Source organism: Mustelus asterias, chromosome 18 (genome assembly GCF_964213995.1).
Source record: "Mustelus asterias chromosome 18, sMusAst1.hap1.1, whole genome shotgun sequence".
Lineage (NCBI taxonomy): Eukaryota > Metazoa > Chordata > Chondrichthyes > Carcharhiniformes > Triakidae > Mustelus > Mustelus asterias.
In genome coordinates this window covers 67,267,792-67,291,823 of record NC_135818.1, presented here as the reverse complement: position 1 = coordinate 67,291,823, position 24,032 = coordinate 67,267,792, and the positions used below count along the sequence as shown (strand labels likewise).

General features: G+C 45.4%; 1 protein-coding gene across 3 annotated transcripts in view; it reads right to left on the bottom strand.

Moving 5' to 3' along the window:
- Nucleotides 1-6,837: 6,837 nt before the first annotated feature.
- The window catches only part of LOC144507248 (synaptotagmin-16-like), an 81,566-nt gene continuing 64,371 nt past the window's right edge, over nt 6,838-24,032 (bottom strand). For all 3 annotated transcript variants that reach the window (XM_078234231.1, XM_078234232.1, XM_078234234.1), the window contains 2 exons: nt 19,259-19,448; nt 6,838-8,442 (listed from right to left, as the gene is read on the bottom strand). In XM_078234231.1, the coding sequence (XP_078090357.1) occupies nt 8,129-8,442; nt 19,259-19,448 (504 nt within the window). In that variant the 3' untranslated portion in view covers nt 6,838-8,128. The remainder of the gene's footprint in view (nt 8,443-19,258; nt 19,449-24,032) is intronic.

Genomic DNA, 24,032 nt, shown 5'->3' with positions numbered 1-24,032 from the left:
AGGAATAGACAATGAACACAAACCTTACAGGCAGCTCAACATATAGGAGATGCTTATTAATTATTGCAAAGATATATTGGTGAACAATGGGCTCCCTGCCAAAGAATCTCAAAGCAAACTGCATTAAAACATAGATATGTCCGAGCTTGAATTTACATCACTCTGCATCATGATGTAATGAAATAAATCAAGTCCTATTTGTGAAAATTGCTAACAGTGAATGCTTTCCCAGGAAAAGCAAATGGCTTGACCACTTAATTGAATCCCGGCTGGATTTCCTTTCCCTTACTGATCAATTGCAATGTCTACAGTGCGAGGGGAACAACACTTCACCAAATATTAGAATCTGTTAATCAGGTATACAGTAAGTGTAGGCAATGTATCACAGATATACAACCGCAACTAGAAAATGGCATGTTGGTTCGTGTACAAACATGCTGCGGCAACGACTGGTCGATTCTTGGTTCATGATAAGGTTGTAAAGTATTTCCCTCCAGTAAGGGAGGAATAAACAAGTATAAGATAGTCGAGATGAGTCAGAGTGTGTCGGGTACTGGCCTTTACATTCTTGGGTCTATGTTGAACACATTCCAAACTGGTGGATTGCAAGTCTCTTCTGCTGGCTGGAAGACTGCTTCTGGTCAGTCTCAATCCAGTTCCTGACCCTCTAGCACAAAGCACCCTTTATTTCGTCATGTCGGCATGGTTTACAACAGGTTCACGTCTCAATAGGTTCACTCAGACATGAGCCTGTCATGGAGGGGGTCTCCCCAGGGGCACAAAGGTAAGGGTAGCCCCCAGGGAAGAGGGACGTGGCCAGACTGTGGCCTGGCAATGCGCCCCCCGGCACTGTCCCTTGGCACAAGTTGGCACTGGCAGGTTAGCACGGTGCCAACCTGGCAGTGCCAACCTGTGCCAAGGGGCAGGCCTCAGTGGAAGCCTCATGGGAGAAGGGGAGGGCGGGGATTCATTTAGATGTGGTGGTGGCTGGGAACAGACAGATGGTCTGGGGATGGGAGGGGAGCCCTGAGATCTCCATGATGGCTGGAGGGACGTGGGGGGGAACGAGATTTACACAGGTTATGGTGAGGCCGCCCTTTAAAGATGGTGCCCCGATCACTGTGCAGTTGGGTTTTGAGGCTCTCCCCACAACCACCCCCCCACCACCCCCCGCCCCTCTTCATGTTGGCGTGAAACACTCCCCCTTGATTTTTGCTTTGGCAGAATGTCGCAAGTTGTGGACAGAAAACTGGAAAACTGGCCGGTTTCTCTGCAGGGAAACGCACTGGTTTTGTCACTGCCATCTTTTGGTAAGATTTCACCCACTCATATTTTAAAATTGAAAATACTATTCACATCAAAGTACCCAAAGAACAGAAATTTCCTCTCAAAGATATCAACAAGTTCCCTTTCAACACCTTAAAGAATGTCCAGCAGAAATTTACTGCAACGGTACCAAGCATACAGGAGTTCAGATGCAGCGAGAGAATAGAGAAGCTGGGATTGTTCTCAATGGAGCAGAGAAGATTAACTGAGGTGGAAAAGTATGAAGCATTTGGACAGAGGAAATAACGAGAAACTCTTCTCAATGGCAGAAGGGTCAAAAACCACAGGACACAGGGTGAAGGGAACTGCCAAAAGAAACAAAGGCGAGATGAGGGAAAGATTATGAAATAATATATGATGATTTAGGGGAGGTGATGGCCTAGTGGTATTATCACTAGATTATTAATCCAGAAAGTCAGTTAATGTTCTGGGGACCTGGGTTCGAATCCCACCACAACAGCTGGTGGAATTTGAATTCAATTTAAAAAATCTGGAATTAAGAATCTACTGTTGACCATGAAACCATTGTCAATTGTTGAAAAAAACCCATCTGCTTCACTAATGTCCGTTAGGGAAGGAAATCTGCTGTCCTTACCCAGCCTGGCCTACATGTGACTCCAGAGCCACAGCAATGTGGTTGACTCTCAACTGCCCTCTGAAACGGACTAGCAAGCCACTCAGTTCAAGGGCAACTAGGGATGGGCAATAAATGCTGGCCCAGACAGCCATGTCCCATGAATGAATTTGGAATGCACTGCCTGAAAAGGTGGTGGGAGTGGATTGAGTGATAACTTTCTAAAGGGAATAGGATAAGTACTTGAAGGGGAAAGACTGCAAAGGGTAGAGGAGTGAGCCTGTTTTAATAGTTCTTCCAAGAAGCTGACACACGCACAATGGGCTCAACGGCCTCCTTTTGTGTTTTATCATTCTATGAAATAGTTCAATCAATCATTAGATAGTTTAAATCTGTATTTGCGGGCCATCTGTAGGTTCACCATATCTTACATGTTTAACTTACACCTGATTCTGGGGGCATTCTCTTTTAATGCAAGCACGCAGGAGAGTCCGCCCTGTGTATGGATTTCCAACACGCGTACAAAATGTCACTTTCATACGTTTAAATCTATTAGAGCAAATTTAATAGCTCAGAATTATTAACTATTGATCCTGGGGAAAATTAGCAGCGCTGCACTGACATATTAGCGGAGGATGAATGTCAGGCGACTGCTGGAATAAGACTGTTACATCATCCTGTAACTCAGTTGCATTGCTGACACGCAGAAGTGAGGCAGAGTCACAAATCACAATAAAATGCTGCATGCTGTTTATACCAAAGCTTTGCTTTTTAAAGGACATCTTACACCGTTGGTGCACAATGTGAGCAAGATAGAGTATCCAGAAACCATAGAGATGGTTGAGGAAGAGAGATGCACTTGCATCATGAGAAGGACTGGTTAAGATGCTAACAGTGTTACTTACAATGTGTTCTTTATCTGTTTCATACACACACACACATGTATGAATTGCAAACATAGAGCAACATTTCTCCGAACAAATTTTAATGTAGGTTATTGAAAAAATGTCATGCAATCTCTCAAAATCAAATTCCAGCAAGAAGCATCAAATTACTTTCACAGTGCAACTATACTGAATGACTCACCAATCGAAAGCACTTCATTGATAACCATTCACTTTGTATCTAGCATATCCCTCCGTGAATAATGTCACAACACACACACATCAGTGTTACTATTTGATTTATCGATTTTATTGACTAATTTCATGAAAAAAAATTGGTCCACGGTAAACACAGCTAATCGGTTCCTGTTAACTGATTCAGATTTTCCCAACCCAACCTGTTAGTCCTAAGGACACAAGAAATAGCCCCACCGAGTAACAGAAAATAAACAAAACAAGTAATTGGTGCAGAGTGGAAGTGGTCAGGCTAAGTAATCAAGGTTGCAACCAGGCCCCACTGCCTTTCTGCTCAGGCCAAGCTCTGGCCACCTGCAAACCCCAAGGTCCAGGACCCAGGTTTCTCCTCAGCCGAGTGCATTGCAGCTACCCACAGACACACAAGTGCTACTTGCCGGCACTGCAATTCCAGAGCCAACAACACAGCTTTTATTGTAGAAAAAGGTTATGGGGAGAAAAGGCAAACTACGATGCAAGAGAAATTGCATGCTGGCACAGAGAAAGAGGGGGACAGTAGAACAGAATGACAGAACGAGTAGAAAGCTAACAGGAAACAAGGAGTAAAGGAAATAGAAAAATAGCTGAATAGAAGCAAAGGCTGCAACGTAAAGAAATTAAAGACATAGAACAAGAACAAGGAAAAGTGCAGCCAGGAGCAGGCCCTTCGGTCCACCAAGGCTGTGCCAATCATCATGTGCCAACTAAACTAATAAAAACCTTCTGCTCTTACTCGGTCCATACCCCTCTATTTCCTCCCTATTCATGTATCCATCCAGATGCCTCTTAAATGTTGCTAATGTGCCTGCTTCCACCACCTCCTCTGGCAGCGCGTTCCTCTGCGAGAAAAAACTCCCTCGCACATCTCCTTAAACTTTCCCCCTGTCACCTTGAAGCTGTACCCCCTTGTAACTGACACTTCCACCCTAGGAAAAAGCCTCTGACTATCCATCCCGTCTATGCCTCTCACAATTTTGTAGACCTCTATCAGGTCTTCCCCTCAGCCTCCATCTTTCCAGTGAAAATGCATTTATAGAACACGTTTCACAGCCACTGAACATTCCAAAGTGCTTCATGACCAATGAAGTACTTTTGAAGTGTAGTCATTGTTGTAATTTAGGAAATATGGCAGCCCATTTGCACACAGCAAACTACCACAAAGAACAATATGAAAACACTCAAATCGTCTGTTTTTTGTGATGCTGATTGAGGTTATTCCAATATTGGGCACAAGGAATAATACCCCGTTCCTCACTGAAATAGTGGCTTTGGATCTTTTACCTCCACTTGAAAGGGCAGGGAGTTAGAATTGAGGGCGGACTTTTACTGCCCCGCCCACCACAGGAACCAGAGTGGACGAGGGGCAGGCAATAGGAAAATGCGTTGACCTTGGGTGGGATTTTATGGTTTTGGGACGAGCAAGGCCGTAAAATCCTGCCTGACATCTCACCAAAGGTCAATACAAGGGAGAAGCTCACTGGACTATCAACCTTCATTTATGTGCTCAAGCCCTGGAGTGGGCCTCGAACCAACAACCTTTCAACTTAGAGGTATGAGCGCAAGCAACTGAGCCGCAACATGGCAGAGGGATGGTTTGTTTTAGATGGCATTCAGCCATCGGAATATCAACCAATTTGAAGAATTGTTAGGTTACAGAACCATCTCACAAAATGCTTTGGTGTCTAAGAGACTTGGAAAATGGAGTGAGGAGAAAGAAAATGAAGGAAAAAGCAATTTAAAAAATAAGAGGTTGAATTTTCACGGGAATTCTACTGATTAGCCACTGGAACCGCATCTTGAATTATTTTTAAAAAAGGTAATTAGATAACTGCTTGAAGAAGATAGATATAGTAAACATGGTAAGTAAGCAAGAATCCATAGAATCCTACAGTGCAGAAGGGGGCCATTTTGCCCATCGAGTCTGCACTGACCACAGTTCCACTCAGGCCCTATTCCCATACCCCCTCATATTTACCCCGCTAATCCCCCAGACACTAGGGTTAATTTAGCATAGCCAATCAACCAAGAGAATGTTTGGACTATTGGTCCTATGGGGAGGGACATTGGATGCACAATTGATGGTTCAAATGGTCTGTTTCTATGCTGGAACGTTCTAGAAATTCTTTGAAAACTGTACTTTTATGATAGTATTTGTCCATTAACTTATGAAATATAATTGTTTGAAAGAAATATATGAGTGCAAGGTTAAGCCATTCTCAAGGCATTTCATTTTCTGCGTATACTGAAGAAACTTGTGTTAAGCAGCTAAATCACCAAACTTTTCAAAATGGATTGTGTTCCCCCGACTAGCTTTAAGCATTTCCATAACTGGCTCCTTCATCCAGGAGACAGGAAGGAAAAATTATTTATCTGCGTCAGCCTGACTACTTTATACATTTTTTTTTAAATGGGCAACTGGTCGGGCTGATAAAATGGCCGCCACTGACCACATGATGGGAGTTCTGAAAGCTTCTGAGCAGTTTAAATATGGACAAAGGATAACACATCAAACCCCTGGAATATAACATTCCTCGCATTATATGAACATTCCAACTAAACCATCACATAGCATTAAGCAGACAAAATGTCTGCACCAGCCAACTACAGTCAAAGGCAGAGCTATTTATGACTCCTCATGTCCAACATTATGATAATGGCTCTATGGTTACCTGCTCAAAACACAATGGGTTTTAACTAGGGTCCTCGTTAGCTAAACAAGTCGACCTGAAATCACCCCATCACGTGACTGGGACGTGAGCTATTTGAATTGCTTTAATTATACAACTTTTGAATTTTATTTTCAGTTGCGGTTTAACCTCTGAAGAGAACTGGATTCCAGGCTAGCAACCTGCCTTTGACCTCCATTTCCCTCCAAAGTCTGATCCCCAAAGAACCCTGTATTTCGCCTGCAGAGTGAACTAATTTCCAGGATACAAGAATATTTGGCTGCATCTTCAATGGACTCAACCTGTAATCAAGTTCCTAGGACCAAAACCAGGAACTCTGCTAGACAAAGCCACCTGAAAGAACTTTCATTGGACATCGATTTACTGGACTCTGGACTCACATGAAACCTTAATTCTTATCTTTATCATGGTCTTTGCCCCGAATCCCTTTCTTTCCCTTATCCCTCTCTTACTGTATGAATGCAAAAGGAGTGAACATTTCAAAACCTCTTCCCACACTTTGTATAAAATAAATCAACACTTATTTTATCCCATCTTGAGTTTTCTAAAGGGTTATTAATATAGGATTGGTTCACTCCAGATCTAAAAGTTTGGGAAAATAGGCTACCACTTAGAAAGACAAAAATCAAAAACTCCTGTAGAACAGTCATGCGGACTCAAAATGTTAAGCCCGTTTCTCTCTCCTCAGATGCTGCCAGACGTGTTGAGTTTATCCAGCATTTTCTGTTTTTATTTCAAATTTCCAGCATCCGCAGTATCTTGCTTTTATTTATCACCTTCATGGATAGCTGGGGAGAGGAAAAATCAGGGCTGTTTAAATTGATCCCCCTCCTGTCCATAGAATAGAATAAAATCACTAGAGTGCAGGAGGAGACCATTTGGCCCATCGAGCCTGAACCGACCACAATCCCACCCAGGCCCTATTCCCGTAACCCCCACATTTACCCTGCTAATCCCCCTGATACTAGGGTCAATTTAACATGGCCAATCAATCTAACCCGCACATCTTTCAGACTGTGGGAGGAAACCCACGCAGACACGGGGAGAACATGCAAACTCCGCACAGACAGTGACCCAAGCCGGGAATCAAACCCAGGTCCCTGGCGCTGTGAGGCAGCAGTGCTAACCACTGTGCCACTGGTAAGAAAACTAATTCGGCTCTCCTGAGGGAAAAAAGCGCAACATGGAGAGGGAATTTCATAACTTGCCGGTTTTACATGCTCAGAAAACGAGAAGGATCTGATGGACTTATTTAGCTATTTCTGTTTTAGTTATCCATCCCCAGAAAGAGTCATATTTTGCTTTCAGATTAATCTTGATGTCAAGTGGTTCAGGAAGTTGAATCATCAAAGGCTTCAAAGATCTAACACATAATGGCAGGAACAACTGTGAGTGACTTGCAAGAAGGCTGCTCTAGGTGACAGGTAATGATATCCTCATCCTTGCATGGGAATCTTGTAATAATTCAAACCCACTTCAAGGCTCCTTTGGGTAATGGCGTTTGGGATTTGTGGGCCTGAGGCATTTTTATTGGGCCATTTTGTTCACTGATTCTTTGAATGGTACAGTTTTTATTCTCTAAGATACGGGTACAGTGTCTCAAAACTGGTAGCATCGGGACTGAGGCTGTGTCAGATTTCAGATTGAGCCAGATTTCACATCAGGCGGTTCAGGTCAAGCTGGGTGCATTGGGGTCAAGGGTCGCTCGGAGGGCAGGAACAGTCTGTCACGCAAACGATGAAACAGCTAACTAGTCAGGCACCACAACACGCTAATGGAGCATCTAGCCAAATCGTCCAGGTAAGTTTTTTCATTCCAATTTTACTCAATTAAAATTGATGCCTGGCACATTCTAAAGATGTCCAGTTTGCGGGCAATTCCAGTTCGTAAGACAGCCAGATTGGAGACACTGTACTGTAATATTATTGATCAACCATTTTTAAGCAGTGTTATTTTGTAGGTTGCAATGTCAGTAAATAATAGACTAAAGACTGCTCACCAAAGGAAGTTCTTTCAGAGGAAGAAAATGTCTGAAAAACCCAAATCAGTTCTGCACATGCATCGCGCGGCACGAAATATTGACCAGTTAATGTGACGTGCATTCATATCTATAGCAACAGTGATTCTTTTGTATCACGCACTCATCCTAAACACATGATCTGTCGTTGCTGTTAATATTATATCACAGTGACACAATAACGCTCCTCCACAGGCACTTAGCTAATGTAAATAGCTTTTAAATCCCTGTAAGAATCCATCATGCTGGATAAGCAGTCTGCTGTTTGTTTTACAAAGCAAATTTTGAATGACTTGACTATTGTGAGATACCACGAACGTTGTAGTACAATAAAAGCCTGTTGCACAGGTCAAAACATCTGGATGAAAGGCCACGTACACAGTCCTTTTATTTAGTTGTGTCCCGCTTATGATTCCAGTAATGTATGCCATCTGCAGACTTGATAACTCTTGGAATCTTTCATCTCCAGCCAATGGTTTTGTTCCTCATCGCCGCTGCTGTTTTGACCCATGGAAATCCACCCAATCATTTCCTTACGCTTCATACTCCGTCGGTTATAGATTGAGATCATTAGCGTGACCTCAGACAGCTGGAAAAGAGCGACCTGAAAGATGAAAGTTTCCTTGTAAACTGGGTTGGGTTGACCTCGCCGAATGGATGTCTTGCACCGAGACATCTCCTGCCCGACTGAGTTAAGGAGGGAGAGTTTCGCATATGTGTCTGTAGGGTTCCAACAAAAAAAAACAGAAGTTTGTTTTAAATTGCACCAAGGAATATGAGTAACACAATTTTTCAAGGCTACTTGCAGTAGCATATTATAAAAACCCTCAAACAAGTGCGCTAACTTGTGAAACAGTAGATGCGAGAATGAGAAGGAAAATAATAACACCTTTGTCTGCCAGTATTGCACAGCTTAATTGCACCTAATAAACGCTTCACGTCAACTGAAGAAGCTCCTTCTTTGTTCCACACAACATTCATTAGTGCTTTTAATATGTACAACAACTCAGACTCCTTGGGTGGCACAGTGGTTAGCACTGCTGCCTCACAGCGCCAGGGACCCGGGTTCGATTCCCGGCTTGGGTGACTGCCTGTGTGGAGTTTGCGCATTCTCCCCGTGTCTGCGTGGGTTTCCTCCGGGTGCTCCGGTTTCCTCCCACGGTCCAAAGATGTGCGGGTTGGGTTGATTGGCCATGCTAAATTGCCCCCTTATGTCAGGGGGACTAACTAGGGTGAAATGCATGGAGCTATGGGGATAGGGCTTGAATGGAATTGTGGTCGGTGCAGACTCGATGAACTGAGTGGCCTCCTTCTGCACTGTAGGATTCTATGATTCTAACCTGTTGGAGCAGCTCAAGCTTGGGTGTTTTCTATTGGGAAAATGTTCTGCTCGTTGGCCTGAACATGTATAGAAGCCAACCTCCTAATAAGGATAAGAGCTTGAATCAGTCCCAAATCCAGCCTCTAATTTAGATTAATTCCAATCCAATAAACCCAGCATTCTGAAGTAGAGGACTAACAATCACCTTCTTATTTACTTGCAAGCAGGATTGTAAAAGGTACATCGCATTATGTTGGAAAACGCAACCTACATATTCGCCGAAATCTTGATGACATTCACGCCTGCCGACAGCGCACTGTCACCGCAGGTTTCCCGGCAGTGAAGAGTGCGTTCTACAGGAAATCCCCGTTGACAACAGAGGGACCATAAGATCACGCCACTAGCAAGCGGCGCGCCATCTTCTCCAATGCCAAACATGCCATGGAGAGGGAGAAAAATCCTGGCCATGGTCAAGATGAGGCTTGAGCAATACTTACAGGGGTCAGTGGTGGTTGCGAGGGTGAATGGAGGTTAATTTTCATCTTCACCACCGGGCGGTAATCTGGGGCAACAGTTCACCGACTCCATGTCGAAAAGCCAAGTGGCCTGCACCGCCAGATCAACACTTAGCCAGTGGATCTGAAAACTATTCCCAACCAAGGAAAGGATTTGTGGAGAAACAGGGATGAGAAGGAAAAAGCAATCGATTGGAGTGGGACAGAGCAGACAGAGAGACTCAGAGCCAAAAACTGAATATACTGGAAAATCTCTGCAGGAATGGCAGCATCTGTGGGGAGAGAATAGAGCCAATGTTTTGATTCGGGATAACTCTTCGTGAACACCCGCCTGCCAACACGGTCCTGTGGCCTGGGATTCTGCGACAATCCTAGGCCTTAGGTGTGTGTCGAATCAGCAGCAGAACCGGATGGCCATTCAAAGCTGAAGGCCTCTGATTGGTCATCACCTCTTGGTGGACAGGACCTCTATCCTCTATCCCAGGGAAGGCCTGCCATTGCCCAATTAAGACTCTGAGTAGCACTTAATATGGTGTGTCTTCCCTCAGCAAGAGTACATGTGACTCCCTCCAGCTCTCCAGCCAATGGACAAGACCCCCGGTGCCTCCTATACAAACCACCAAACCTTTTCTCTATCCAATTTTCTGGATGCAATTACTCAGACGTGGTAGGTGGACTTTAACCGCATTAAGAGATTTGATATGTTATGGTAACTAGAGATCTTCTCTTAGAGTGACGACAGAAACCCTAGAATCCAATGTCACCATAGCCCCTGCAAATATAAAGCTCTGTTCTGAAAATACCCAATGTAAGCTGTTAAGAAGCATCAAATTACTCGCATTTTAAATTGCAGATGTCTTTCTTTGTTGTCATATTCAGCTAGAAGATGCTCAAAATCAAAGTTCAGCATTGCTTTCAGTGTAGACGTTTCAGAACTTTACCTGTCTGTTTTTAAAGGCACGACACTGAGTCAACCACAATATGCCTAATGTTAAGTATAGAGACCCCCTAAACCCCTTCGGTTGTGCTGCAGTTTCACAGAATCCCTACAGTGCATGAATGAGGAGGCCATTCAGCCCTTTGAGCCTGTACTGACAACAGTCCCATCCAGGACCTATCCCTGTAACCCCATGTATTTACCCTCCTAATTCCCCTGACACTAAGGGGCAATTTCCCATGGCCAATCAACTTAGCCTGCACATCTATGGACTGTGGGAGGAAATCAGAGCACCCGGAGGCAACCCACACAGTCTCTGCACAGCCAGTCACCCGAGGCCGGAATCGAACCCGGCTCCCTGGCGCTTTGATGCAGCAGTGCTAACCACTGTTCCACCGTGCCACCCCAGTAGTTATACCTGGAATATGTTCAATGCTGCCGTTGAGGTCTGACCTCGCCAAAGTTTACAAGATTAATGGGAGGGAACCTCACTTACACGAGATGGGCATGCACAAGCACCATTTCAAATCACATCTGCTGCATCTGGCAACCAGACACTCTCCCAGCCACACTCCCGTGCTTCCCCCACCACAACCCAAACCCAGACCAAGGTCCCATCAACCTCCTCAGCAAGGAAGCAGACTTATATTTATTGTTTTGAAGAAGCTTGATCTTCGAGGGAGCCCGGTGGGGTTACGTGCATCTTATTTGAAGGATGGTACCCCCATTCACTCAGTGAAATAGACTCCACTGACCTACAAAGCTCACTGGAGCCTGCGGAACAGGAATTCTCGCTGGAATGAATCTCCACTCTCAGCTTCACCTTGGTCATGAAGAGTTTTCACCTCGGTCATGAAGAGTTTTCACCTCACAGGAGAACCAAGAAACTCATGGAAGAAGCAGCAATCTCATCTCCATTGTTTGGGGAATATGAGATGCAGGCGGCAACAAAGCCTAGCTGTCGTTTATGAGGGTCAAGGAGATAATTGGTTGCTGTCAGGAACACTGATTTCCTTCAACTCCTCACTAAAACTTGTGTTTCTCAGAACTTCCTGTACATTATTCATGTCTTCCTTTGTGAAGATAGAAGCAAAGTACGAATTTAATTCCTCAGCCATTTCTTTATTGACCGTTATGAATTCCCCCGTTTCTGACTGTAAGGGGCCTATATTAGTTTTTGACAGTCCCTTTCTCTTTACATACCTAGAGAAGCTTTAACAGTCAGTTTTTATGTTCCCCACTAGCTTACTTTCATACAATACTTTTCTCCTTCTTAATCAATCCCTTGTTCCTCCTTCGCTGAATTTTAAATGCTCCCAATCCTCTGGTCTATTGCTTTTCCTTGCCAATTTGTATGCTTCTTTGAATCTAATATTATCTCTAATTTCCCTTGCAAACTATGATTTGGCCAATGTTCCCTTTCCACTCTTGTGCCAAATAGGAATAAAAAAACTTTTGGAGTTCACCTATTCGTTCCTTGAATGCCTTTCATTGCCTCTCCCCTGCCTTTCCTCTCAGTAATGTTTCCCAGTCGATCACAGACAACTCATGCCTCATACCATCATAGTTATCTTTATTGAAATTCAGGATCCTGGTCTCAGAATCAACTACATCACTATCCACGTTGCGAAAGAATTCTATCATATTACGGTCACTCGTCCCCAAGGGTTCCCTCACAACTAGATTGCCAACCAATCCTTTCTCGTTGGACTCTACCCAATCCAAGATGGCCTGTTCCTTTGTTGGTTCCTCAATGCATTTCTACTCCTTTTGCTCCTCCCCTGTGCAGCAGAGCCAACCATGGTGTAAGGAATTTGGCTGCTGTTGTTATCTCCTGAGAGGCCATTCCCCTTAAAAGTATCCAAAATGGTATGTCTGTTTTGCAGGGGAATAGCCACATGAGATTCCTGCACTACCAGCCTAGTCCTCTTACCTGGTGGTCACATATTCCCTTCCTGTCTGTGGAGTCTGAGCGTGCAGTGTGACCACCTTTCTGTATTTGCTATCCACAATACTCCCCGCCTTGCAGATGCTCCAATGTCAGCAGAAGAGGATGTCATGGAAGGACACTGCTCCTTCAACCAGGAATCTGGGGGCATTAGGGGTCAGTCAGGTGGAGGGATGGAGGGGGGTGTTGGTGAGGGAAGGGTGTGGGTTGCCCAAAAGGCAGCCATGGCTACTGGGGCCAGAATAGAAGGACTCCATCCACACCCAAGTCACCAAGGTTCATCAGATGGTTTCCCCATGCAGCCAAGGGTCTATCTATCACTGGTAAAGTGGCAGTTGTGGCAGAAAGATGCCTTAATTGGCCACTTAAGTAACTCAATTGGCTTCTGGGTGGGAGGAGCCTCCACTTTCCCCGATGTTGGTATAATTCCATTGCAGGGGGATGATGATGGACACTCCAGCTCCAATTTCCCTTGTTGTTTCGTAGCCTCTCACCCCACCCCCGAGCTCCCCCATTCCCAGCCCATCTCCAGAGGGCTGCTAAAATCCAGCCCCGTTACATGGCAATGACAGCTCCTCTCGGCTGAATTTCCCCTCCTCCCAGAAGTCAACAATGTGGCCACCCTCAATTAATGCCTATCTCTGGTACAGCCTCATTTTTAAAAATTAGCCTTTGATGGGACGTAGGCGCCGCTGACAAGGTCAGCACTCGTTGCCCATCCCTAATTGCCCTTGAACTTGCTCGGCCACTTCAGAGGGCAGTTAAGAGTCCATTACTATGGATCAGGAGTCAAATCTGGGCCAGAGTGTGAAGGATGGCAGGTTTCCTCCCCTAAAGGACATTAGTGAACCAGGTGGGTCTTTACAACAATCGATAATAGTTGCCATGGGAACCAATGTCCTCCAACTTTGCTAACATGGCTTTGTGGAGCACGCCCACAGTGTATATGGGCTTCTGTAAGTAATGAAAATGTTCCAGTTAAGAACTGTAGCTTGATGTGCAGGCAATGACCCAGATTCAGGCAAACGGTACAATGGTTCAATGTAAAGCAAATCTCTTGATGTAGTGATGCCACAGACAATGCAATGGCACTCAATGCATTTCAGTGGATCCTTTCTCTTGCTGTTTCACAATATCTCAATGTCATTTTAGCCTTGTCTGATCAAACAAACACAATCTAGACTACCAACCCCCTTGGACGTACTGATTTCTTAAAAAAAACATTCAAACAATTTGATTCATGGTTCTAACATGGATTTCTTTTCTCTGGGAGAACCGCTTTGGAACTCTTCTCCTCCAAAGGCGGTGGAAGCAGGGTCCTTGAATATTTTTAAGGCAGCCATGGATAGATACTTGATAAGCAAGGCGTGGAAATGGGAATGTGGAGTCAAGTGGTGGGGGAGAGCGGCACAGTGGCACAGTGGTTAGCACTGCTGCCTCACAGCTCCAGGGACCTGAGTTCAATTCCTGGCTTGAGTCACTGTCTATGCGGAGTTTGCACATTCTCCCCGTGTCTGTGCGAGTTTCCTCCAGGTGCTACAGTTTCCTCCCACAGTCCAAAAATGTGCGGGTTAGGTGGATTGGCCATGCTAAATTGACTCCAGTGTCAGGGGGATTAGCAGGGTAAATATGTGGGGTTACAGGAATAGGGCCAGGTGGGATTATGGTCGGTGCAGACTTGAAGGGCCGAATGGCCTCCTTCTGCACTATGGGAATTCTATAATTCTATGAGATCAGCCATGATCTTAATAAATGGCAGAGCAGGCTCGAGGGGCCGAATGGTCTACACCTGCTCCTAATTTGTGTATCATTTATCTATTCTGCATTTTAGTCTCACCATTTAAACAGGGAAAGGGAAGTCTGAGGAGTTAACACTCAGAGTACTCCCCAAGACATTCCTTCTCCTTTACAGAAGAAAATAATAGTTCTGTCAAAAGCAGGGTCTCCATCCCTGATAGGCTGTACCTGACACAAAATCTTCTGAAGAAAGCTATGGGAATCAGGAGGAGATTTGGCTTCAAACTGTTGAGACCTGCTCTGAATGCTGCCAATCCCTCGGAAACTATGGACTATGATTCTCCAGGCCCCACTGGCAGCTTTGCAGATGGAGGACTGGAGCTGGGGTGTAGGGGAAGGGCGAGGGAGGACGGGTGAGGAGGCGGGGTGGAGTGAAAAGGTCCGAAAATTCTTCAGATGGTCTTCCCACCACCCTTCTATGCGTTCTGACATGTCTGCAATTATATGGTGGGCTGAAGGAGCCTATAGGCCGATCCATCTGCCCTGTCCCAACTGACCTCCTAAGTATAGAAAGACCATCACCTGCAAGTTTCTGTCCAAGTCACACACCATCCTGACTTAGTGTTTTATCACAGTTCCCTCATTGTTACTCAGTCAAAAACCTGGAACTCCCATCCCCCCTTCCCCAGCATCACTGTGGGGGAACTTCCACCATATTTGGAGCAGTTCAAAATGGTGGCCAACCATCACCTTCTCTGGAACAGTTAGGGACAAGCAATAGATGCTCGAGTTGCAACTGTATCCCATGAATAAATTAGTAAAATAAAAACAGGCAATAGGTTTGATGCCAGGTGTATCTGCTGGGCAGCAGAATGGGGTCCATCATTTCCAAGGCACTCAGAGCCTGAACATGGGAGCCAGCATTAGGAAGAGGAACCCATCAAGAGCCACCCCATCCTTGCTGCTGATCCCCTCTCCCTGCTCCTATCCGCCCGCCAACCCTCACCCGTGGCCTGGGATTCTGTGACGCTCCTAGGTCTCAGGTGTGTGTCCAATCAGCAGCAGCCTCCGGATGGCCCTGCCATTCAATACAGCTGACGGCCTCTGATTGGTCGTCATTTCTTGGTGGACAGGGGGACCTGGAAGTTGCCAGGACTAATGGGCCTGAGTTATAGGGAGAGGTCGGTTAAGCTAGGACCTTATTCCTTAGAATATAGGAGAATGAGGGGAATTGAAAACTAGAGGGTTTAAGGTGAGAGGGGAAAGATTTAAAAGGGACCTGAGGGGCAACTTCTTCACACAGAGGGTGGTGCTTATATGGAATGAGCTTCCAGAGAGTGGTTGAGGCAGGTATAATTGCAACATTTTAAAAGCATTTGGATAAGTACATGGATGGGAAAGGATTAGAGGGATATGGGCCAAACGCAAGCAATTGGGACGAGCTTGGAGGGCACAATAGTTGGCATGGACTGGCTGGGCCTAAGGGCCTGTTTCCGTGCTGTATTGCTCCATCACTCTGTGACTCTGTCCCCAGGGTCCCTCATCCCAGGGAATGTCCACCATTGCCCTGTTAAGTGTCTGAGTGAGTGTTGCGACACCACAGACTTCTTACAGAAACTCAGCATCCATGGAGCAGTTGAACCAGGAACACGCCTCATCACAATGGACATCTTGGCACTCTACACCAGCATCCCCCATGATGACAGCATTGCTGCAACTGCCTCAGTACTGAACACCGACAACTGCCAATCTCCAGATGCAATTCTACAACCCATCCACTTCATCCTGGACCACAATGTCTTCACTTTCAACAGCCAGTTATTCATCCAGCCACACGGAACAGCCATGGGGACCAAATTCGCGCCTCAATATGCCAACATCTTCACGTACAGTTTCTGTACTAGACCTCTTCATCCGACTCTATACACTAGATACATCGATGACATTTTCTTCCTTTGGACTCATGGTGACCAATCACTGAAACAACTATATGATGACATCAACAAGTTCCACCCCACCATCAGACTCACCGTGGACTACTCTCCAGAATCAGTTGCATCGTTGGACACACGCATTTCCATCAAGGACAGTCACCTCAGCACTTCACTGTACCACAAACCCACAGATAACCTCACGATATTCCACTTCTCCAGCTTCCACCCTAAACACGTTAACGAAGCCATCCCCTACGGACAAGCCCTCCGTATACACAGGATCTGCTCAGATGAGGAGGATCGCAACAGACACCTCCAGACGCTGAAAGACGCCCTCGTAAGAACAGGATATGGCGCTCGACTCATCGATCAACAGTTCCGATGCGCCACAGGGAAAAGCCACACCAACTTCCTCAGAAGACAAACATGGGATATGGTGGACAAAGTACCCTTCGTCATCCAGTACTTCCCCGGAGCGGAGAAGCTATGACATCTGCTCCGGAGTCTTCAACATGTCATCGATGAAGACGAACATCTCGCCAAGGCCATCTCCACACCCCCACTACTTGCCTTCAAACAAGCGCACAACCTCAAACAGACCATTGTGCGCAGCAAACTACCCAGCCTTCAGGAGAACAGTGACCACGACACCACACAACCCTGCCACAGCAACCTCTGCAAGACGTGCCGGATCATCGACACGGATGCCATCATCACACGTGAGAACACCATCCACTAAGTACACGGTACATACTCATACAACTTGACCAGCGTTTTCTACGTGATACGCTGCAGGAAATGATGTCCCGAGGCATGGTACATTGGGGAGACCATGCAGACGCTACGACAACGGATGAATGGACACCGCTTGACAATCACCAGGCAGGAGTGCTCCCTTCCTGATGGGGAACACTTCAACAGTCAAGGGCATTCAGCCTCTGATCTTCGGGTAAGCGTTCTCCAAGGCGGCCTTCAAGAAACACGACAACGCAGAATCGCCGAGCAGAAACTGATAGCCAAGTTCCGCACGCATGAGAACGACCTAAACTGGGATCTTGGGTTCATGTCACACTAAGTGTAACCCCCACCATTTGGCCTGGGTTTGCAAAATCCTACTAACTGTCCTGGCTTGAGACAATTCACACCTCTTTAATCTGTCATTATCCCTCTCTCCACTCACACTGCCTGTACCTGTAAAGACTTGATTACCTGTAAAGACTCGCATTCCAACCATTATCTTGCAATTGAGTTTGTGTCCATATATGCTCTGTTTGTGAACCCAACTCTCCACTCGCCTGATGAAGGAGCAGTGCCCCGAAAGCTCGTGCTACCAAATAAACCTGTTGGACTTTAACTTGGTGTTGTGAGACTACTTAAAGTGTTTGAGTAGCACTTAACATGGTGGGCCTTCACTAAACAAGGGGACACACGGCTCCACAGCTCTCCAGCCAATGCGTGAGACACCTGTTGCCTCCATTACAAACGACCAAAGCTTTTCCCTGTCCAATTTTCTGGATGCAATTACTCAGATGTGGTGGGTGGACTTTAACCGCATTAAGAGATTTTATATATTATGGTAACTAGAGATCGTCTCTTAGAGTGACTACAGAAACCCAGAGTCCAATGTCACCATAACCCCTGCAAATATAAAATTCTGTTCTGAAAATACTCCATGCAAGCTGTTAAGAAGCATCAAATTACTCGCATTTTAAATTGATGATATCTCTTTTTGTTGTCATGTTCAGATAGAAGATGCTCAAAATCAGAACCAAATAGGTTCTAGGGTGTACTTGCAGGGAAATTCACTTTAATACAACACATGATATTATGTCCCTGTACAAGGCCTTGGTTAGGTCCAAGTTAGAATATGGGTCGGGGGGGAGGGATGGAACGGGACATTGAAGCTTTGGAAACAGTGCTGAGGTGGGCCACTTGACACATTCCAAGTTTAAAACATCTTAGCAAGCCAGACATGCTCACTGAGCTGTGTCTCTACTTTTAACAAAAGGGGTAGACTTCTCAATAGTTTGATCAATGCTTTAGAACAATGAAGGGGACTAAACTGTTTTTGTGAGGGCCAATTAGTATAACCGATAGATTAGAGAGGACCAGGCGTCATGGTTCCAAGCTATGCAAGGATGAAGTTGCGTTGGGTATTAGCTGATTCACCTTTTCCCAGAGAGTAGAGGGGCTTGTGCAGCAGGTTTCTGACTCATGCAGTCAACACTGATTTGCTGAATTCACTCGAGTGATAAATTGCCCCTTAGTGTCCAAAGATGTGCAAGTTAGATGGATTGGCCATGATCAATGTGTGGGGTTTCGGGGATAGAGCAGGGAGTGGGCCAAGGTAGAGTGTTCTTTCGGACAGTTGGTACAGACTCGATGGGCCGAATGGCCACGTTCTACACTGAAGGGATTCAATGGATTCTATGAATAGCTGGAGCTAGTTCTGGCTGGTGTGGAGATCACTTTATACAGGACATAGATGCCCTGTGATATAAAGCAGGGCCAAAGTGATTTCCTGGACAAAGGATGGGAGAGGGAAAGAATAGGGAGAAAAGAGGGGAGTTTTCCTCTTCTCCACCCCTAGTTGGCCTGGGCTGTGGGTGGAGAGTCCATGTATTATGTTGCCTCAGAGCAGGATTTTACGGCCTTGCTTGAGTGAGACCGGAAATCCCTTCCCCGGGGTCAACAGACATTCCCATTGTCTGCCCCTCGCCCACTCCAATTCCATGGCGGGTGAGGCAGTAGAATTCCAGCTCACCTGCGGACTTTTTTGGCTGCACCCGCCCCAAGACCGGAAATTCCTGCCCGAGCTCAAAAGACTTTTAAATGGTCCGCCGGATTTTCTATCTCACCCGCTACGATTCCCAGGCTGGGAAATTTTAAGCCCATAACTGTTGGATACAGAACAGATGGCCCAATGATTTTCTTTAGTCTTCCATTGCCATATTTTGTCTGAACCCAAACTCCACCACACAGGGTCTTGAGAGGAAAGTTTCCTCAGGGAGAATGCACATGTGTATGTTGTCGAAGGGAGAATGAGGAAAGATGACAACTGATGAAGAAAAGGGTCACCCTGAACAAACGTTTGATCTAAATATACCGCAATACTCTGCTGCAACGAACATTTATTTTACTAACCAGGTGGCCTGTTCAGAGCCAAGTTTCGGAAGTGACTGCCTTTGATTACTTCAACAGAGAGTCTTCCTGTCGTGGCATTGTAAGATAATCCAACCAGCAGTTCTGGAGTTCCGCCGTGTGAAAGCGATTGTGTGGATGAAGCACTGTCGCTGTGAGAGATGGCAGACAGGCTGATCTGTGAATCTCCACTCTGTGGGGCATCAAAACATTACCTTTAACCTGAGACACTGAATAAACATTTCTCCCAACACTGTGCTCTAATCTCTTTAAAAAGGCCACCAGAGATTAAAAATAGGACGGTGTTCAGTCTGCAGGGGATTCTGAGGCAGCAACACAGGTGGCATGATTTATCAATACAATGTCTGCACCAAAGAGATGTTTCCTGTCTAGAAGAATCAGGCACTCACTGGAGTATATCTCAGGAAGTTAGGGGTGTGTAGATGGTGATTTTCCATCTTCTCTAAAGAACAGTAATGTACAGGAAGGAAAATCCTAAAACAAAAATCATCCCATTAACAGGAACTAATGAATATCCTGCGACAGAGCCCACCATTCTCTCCAACTCATCTTTGTTATTTTTGAGTTGCTGTTTCTTTCGCTCCTTACCTGCTCCAGTCTCTCTTTTAAAAATATTTTTCTGATCGTTTTTTATCGTTTTTGCTTTATTTTTTTTCCTTCCAGTTGTGAAGTGGGTGATAGTGTGAATAGGAGCCACCGAGGTTTAGGTTCCACGATCACACCCTGGACCAACTCAGTTCCCACTAGAATCATAGAAACCCTACACTGCAGGCCCATCAAGTTTGAATCGACAACAATCCCACCTTGGCCCTATCCCCATTACCTCACATATTTACCCCACTAATCGCTCTAACCTATGCATCCCGGGACACTAAGGAGCAATTTAGCAATGCACCTAACCCACACATCTTTGGAGTGTGGGAGGAAACCCAAACTCCCAGAGGAAACCCACGCAGACACGGGGAGAACGTGCAGACTCCACACAGACAGTGACCCAAGCCGGGAATCGAACCTGGGTGCCTGGAGCTGTGAGGCAGCAGTGCTAACCACTGTGCCACCGTGCCGCCCCACTATGCCTCGGCATTTGTGTTAAACCAATCCCACACTCATGTTACCATCCCCCCCTCATTTTCATCGCTATTCTTACCGCTTCTAACTTGACCTGCTAAAATTGATGTATTTTCCCGCTGCCTCGCTCTGCTTTCACTAACTTCATCCTACGCCCACTTCCCTTCCATTTCTCCCAAAGGTAAAGAAAGGCCAGTATTATTTTTACAATTCTATCCAACTGCTCTTACCTTTCCCTCAGCAAATTCCCTCAGGAATTTGGGTGGGATTTACCACGCTACCCACCGCGTGAGAGGCAGCCCGCCATTGGCCGGCGGCAGGATCTTCTAGTCCCGCCATTGTCAACGGGGTTTCCCGTTGAAAGCACCCTCTCCACCAGGAAAAACAGCCGGAAAGTTCCAGCCGTTTGTTTTCAAAACCAATCTTTTTTAAAAAGAAAACTCAAATTAAGATGTGGTGAGACACTTTTTCTCTAAGTGTCATTTTCTATCAACAAAACACAGGTTTGATAAGTGGAGAGTTTCAATTTACTTCAAAAAGGAAATAGTTGTAAATTTGGATCCAAATAAGGCTGAAGATATCTTAAAATGCTTTCTGGCATTTATGGAACACAAAACAGCAACGGTTATGTAATCAGTACAGTCTGCAAATTTTTCTCACTCTCACACATATGCACACACTGCTTTCTTTAAAAATATTTCAATGAGAACTCCATCTGGAAGGAAAAAAGGCTTTTGAAATTTGACCTCCAGTTTTCCTTTCAAATCAGTTGAGCAGAAGTTGGCAAATGTGAAAGGATAAAATCTCACCAGTATTGTAGAATAATTATGATGTGCCCTGAATATGTAGCTGTACCTGCTCAGATTACCTGCACCATCTATATCCAGTAAAGAAAAGCAAGAAAAGAATCGGCATGGTGGCACAGTGGTTAGCAGTGCTGCCTCACAGTGCCAGGGACCCGGGTTCAATTCTGGCCTTGGGTGACTGTGTGGAGTTTGCTCATTCTCCCCATGTCTGCGTGGATTTCCTCTGGGTGCTCCGGTTTTCTCCCACAGTCTGAAGGTGTGTAAATTAATTGAATTAGCCATAGTAAATGCACAGAGTTATGGGGATGGGCCTGGGTGAGAAGCTCTTTTGGAGAGTCAGTGCAGACTCGATGGGCTGAATGGCCTCTTTCTGCACTGTCGCGATTCTATGGTTACAAAAGCCTGAGGTCTTAAGAGAATCAGGGGCCTTTCAATGAAAATTTCTTAGAAAAATATTAGGAGACGGAAATGTGAATTCAATCTTGCCATAGTGATATCTTCATATTTTAAAAAAATATTAAAATCTTATAGAAACATAGAAACTCGGAGCAGGAGTAGGCCATTCGGCCCTTTGAGCCTGCTCCGCTGCCATTCGTATGATCATGGATGATCCTCTATCTTAATACCATATTCCTGCTTTCTCCCCATACTCCTTGATGTCATTAAAATCTAAAACAAATCTATCTCTCTCTTGAATACATTCAGTGACTTGGGCCCTGATTTTACCAACATGTCCGCCCTGATTTCGAGGCAGGCGAGGCTCACAGAACGGCATTCTCCGTTGGCCCTGGGCGCGATCTTACGAACCTTGGGAGGACGTGCCGGTAAAATTCCGCCCTTAGTTTCCACAGCCTTCTGTGGTAGTCAATTCCACAGGTTCACTACCCTTTGAGTGAAAAATGTTTCCTCATCTCATCCTAAATGGTCCTTTCTTAGGGAGGGAGATGAAAACTGCACACAGTACTCCAGGTGTGGTCTCGCCAAGGCTCTGTACAGCTGCCAGTAAGACATCTCTACTCCTGAACTCAAATCCTCTTGCAATGAACGCCAACATTGCCTCCCTATATGTTTGTTGCTCCTGGCCTCTCCACTTTCATTGACTGGTGTACAAGGGCACCCATATTCCTTTGTACATCCACACTTCTCAATACATCACCATTTAAATAATACTCTCCCTTTCTGTTTTTCACACTGAAGTGTATAACTTCACATTTCACCTTATTTTGGACATCAGAAATTTCAGTTGCTAGGAAATAAATGGTGGATGAAAATCTTTTTCTGGAAACATCCTGTGAGGATGTTGACTTTGGGGGAGATAGATGATCCTATGTGGAGATGGAACAGAACTGCTCAAGAAATCAGTGGTGCCACCTATTGGTGTCACAGCAAAGTGTAACAAGTAAGTGTTACACTACCCCACTAATCAGCCTAACCTATACATCTTGGGATACTAAGGAGCAATTTATCATGGCCAATGCACCTAACCAGAGCGTCTTTCGGACTGTGGGGGGAAACTGGAGCACCCGGAGGAAACCCACACAGAGACGGGGAGATCGTGCAGACTCCACACAGACACTCACACAAGGAATTGAACCCGGGTACCTGGCACTGTGAGGCAGCAGTGCTAACCACTGTGCCACCATGGGAAATGGTTAAAAAGTAATCCTCAATGAAGCACATGACCTGGGTTGGAATACGAAAATACTTCCATCAGAATTTTACTAATAATTAACTCTGTTTTTCAGTGTTATCTGTAATAAAAGTGTCAATTGCACCCAATCAGCTAATTTGCAACTATTAAATGTTTATATTTGTTGCATAGATTGTAATTGAGGGTCCTCTCTTCAGCACTGGACAGTTATTCTCTCTGCAAATTTTAATTAGAGAAAACCATTTTTAAAAAAATATTAAATATGCCAGCATATTGAATCGATATGCTATGTGTGTACAGGCCAGGTACAAACTCCCCTCCTCATTCTCTCTAGAAGCAACGACTGTCAGAGAGCACAGTTGAATGGTTAACAGGTCCCTCATTTCTAACCTACACAGTTTTGCCACTCATTCCAAATCCACCAGGAAAATTGCACCAGCAAAGAAAGGGTGTTTTGGATAAAAGGAAGGGCTCTAAATGTTGGCAGCTTTGATGAAGCAGGTATACTACAACTATCATTGGTAACATGACCAGCACGGTGGCACAATGGTTAGCACTGCTGCCTCACATGACAGGGATCAGGGTTCAATTCTGGCCTTGGGTAACTGTGTGACGTCTGCACGCTCTCCCCATGTCTGCATGAGTTTCCTCCGGGTGCTCCAGTTTCCTCCCACACTCCAAAGATGATAAGAAGTCTCACACCACCAGGTTAAAGCCCCACAGGTTTATTTGGAATCACGAGCTTCTGGAGTGCTGCTCCTTCATCACCTGCAAAAGTTCATGCTTCCAAATAAACCTGTTGGACTTTAACCTAGTGTTGTGAGACTTCTTACTGTGCCTACCTCAGTCCAATGCCGGCATCTCCACATCATGGACTCCAAAGATGTGCAGATTAGGTGGGTTGGCCATGAGAAATTGCCCCTCAGTGTCCCAAAATATGTAGTTTAGATGGATTAGCCATGGGCAATTGTGGGAATACGGGGTTAGGGTGGGGGAGAGGAACTACGTGAGTTATTCTGTCAGAGAGTCGGTGCAGATTCCATGGGCCAAATGGCTTCATCTGCACTCAAGGGATTTTGTGACCACGGGGGAGATGAAGAAAATTTCTTTATTTCACAGCGAGTCACGCAGTTACCCAAGGCCAGAATTGAACCCTGATCCCTGTCATGTGAGGCAGCAGTGCTAACCATTGGACTGATGGAAGTAATTTCAGCTTTTTAACTGCAAAGTT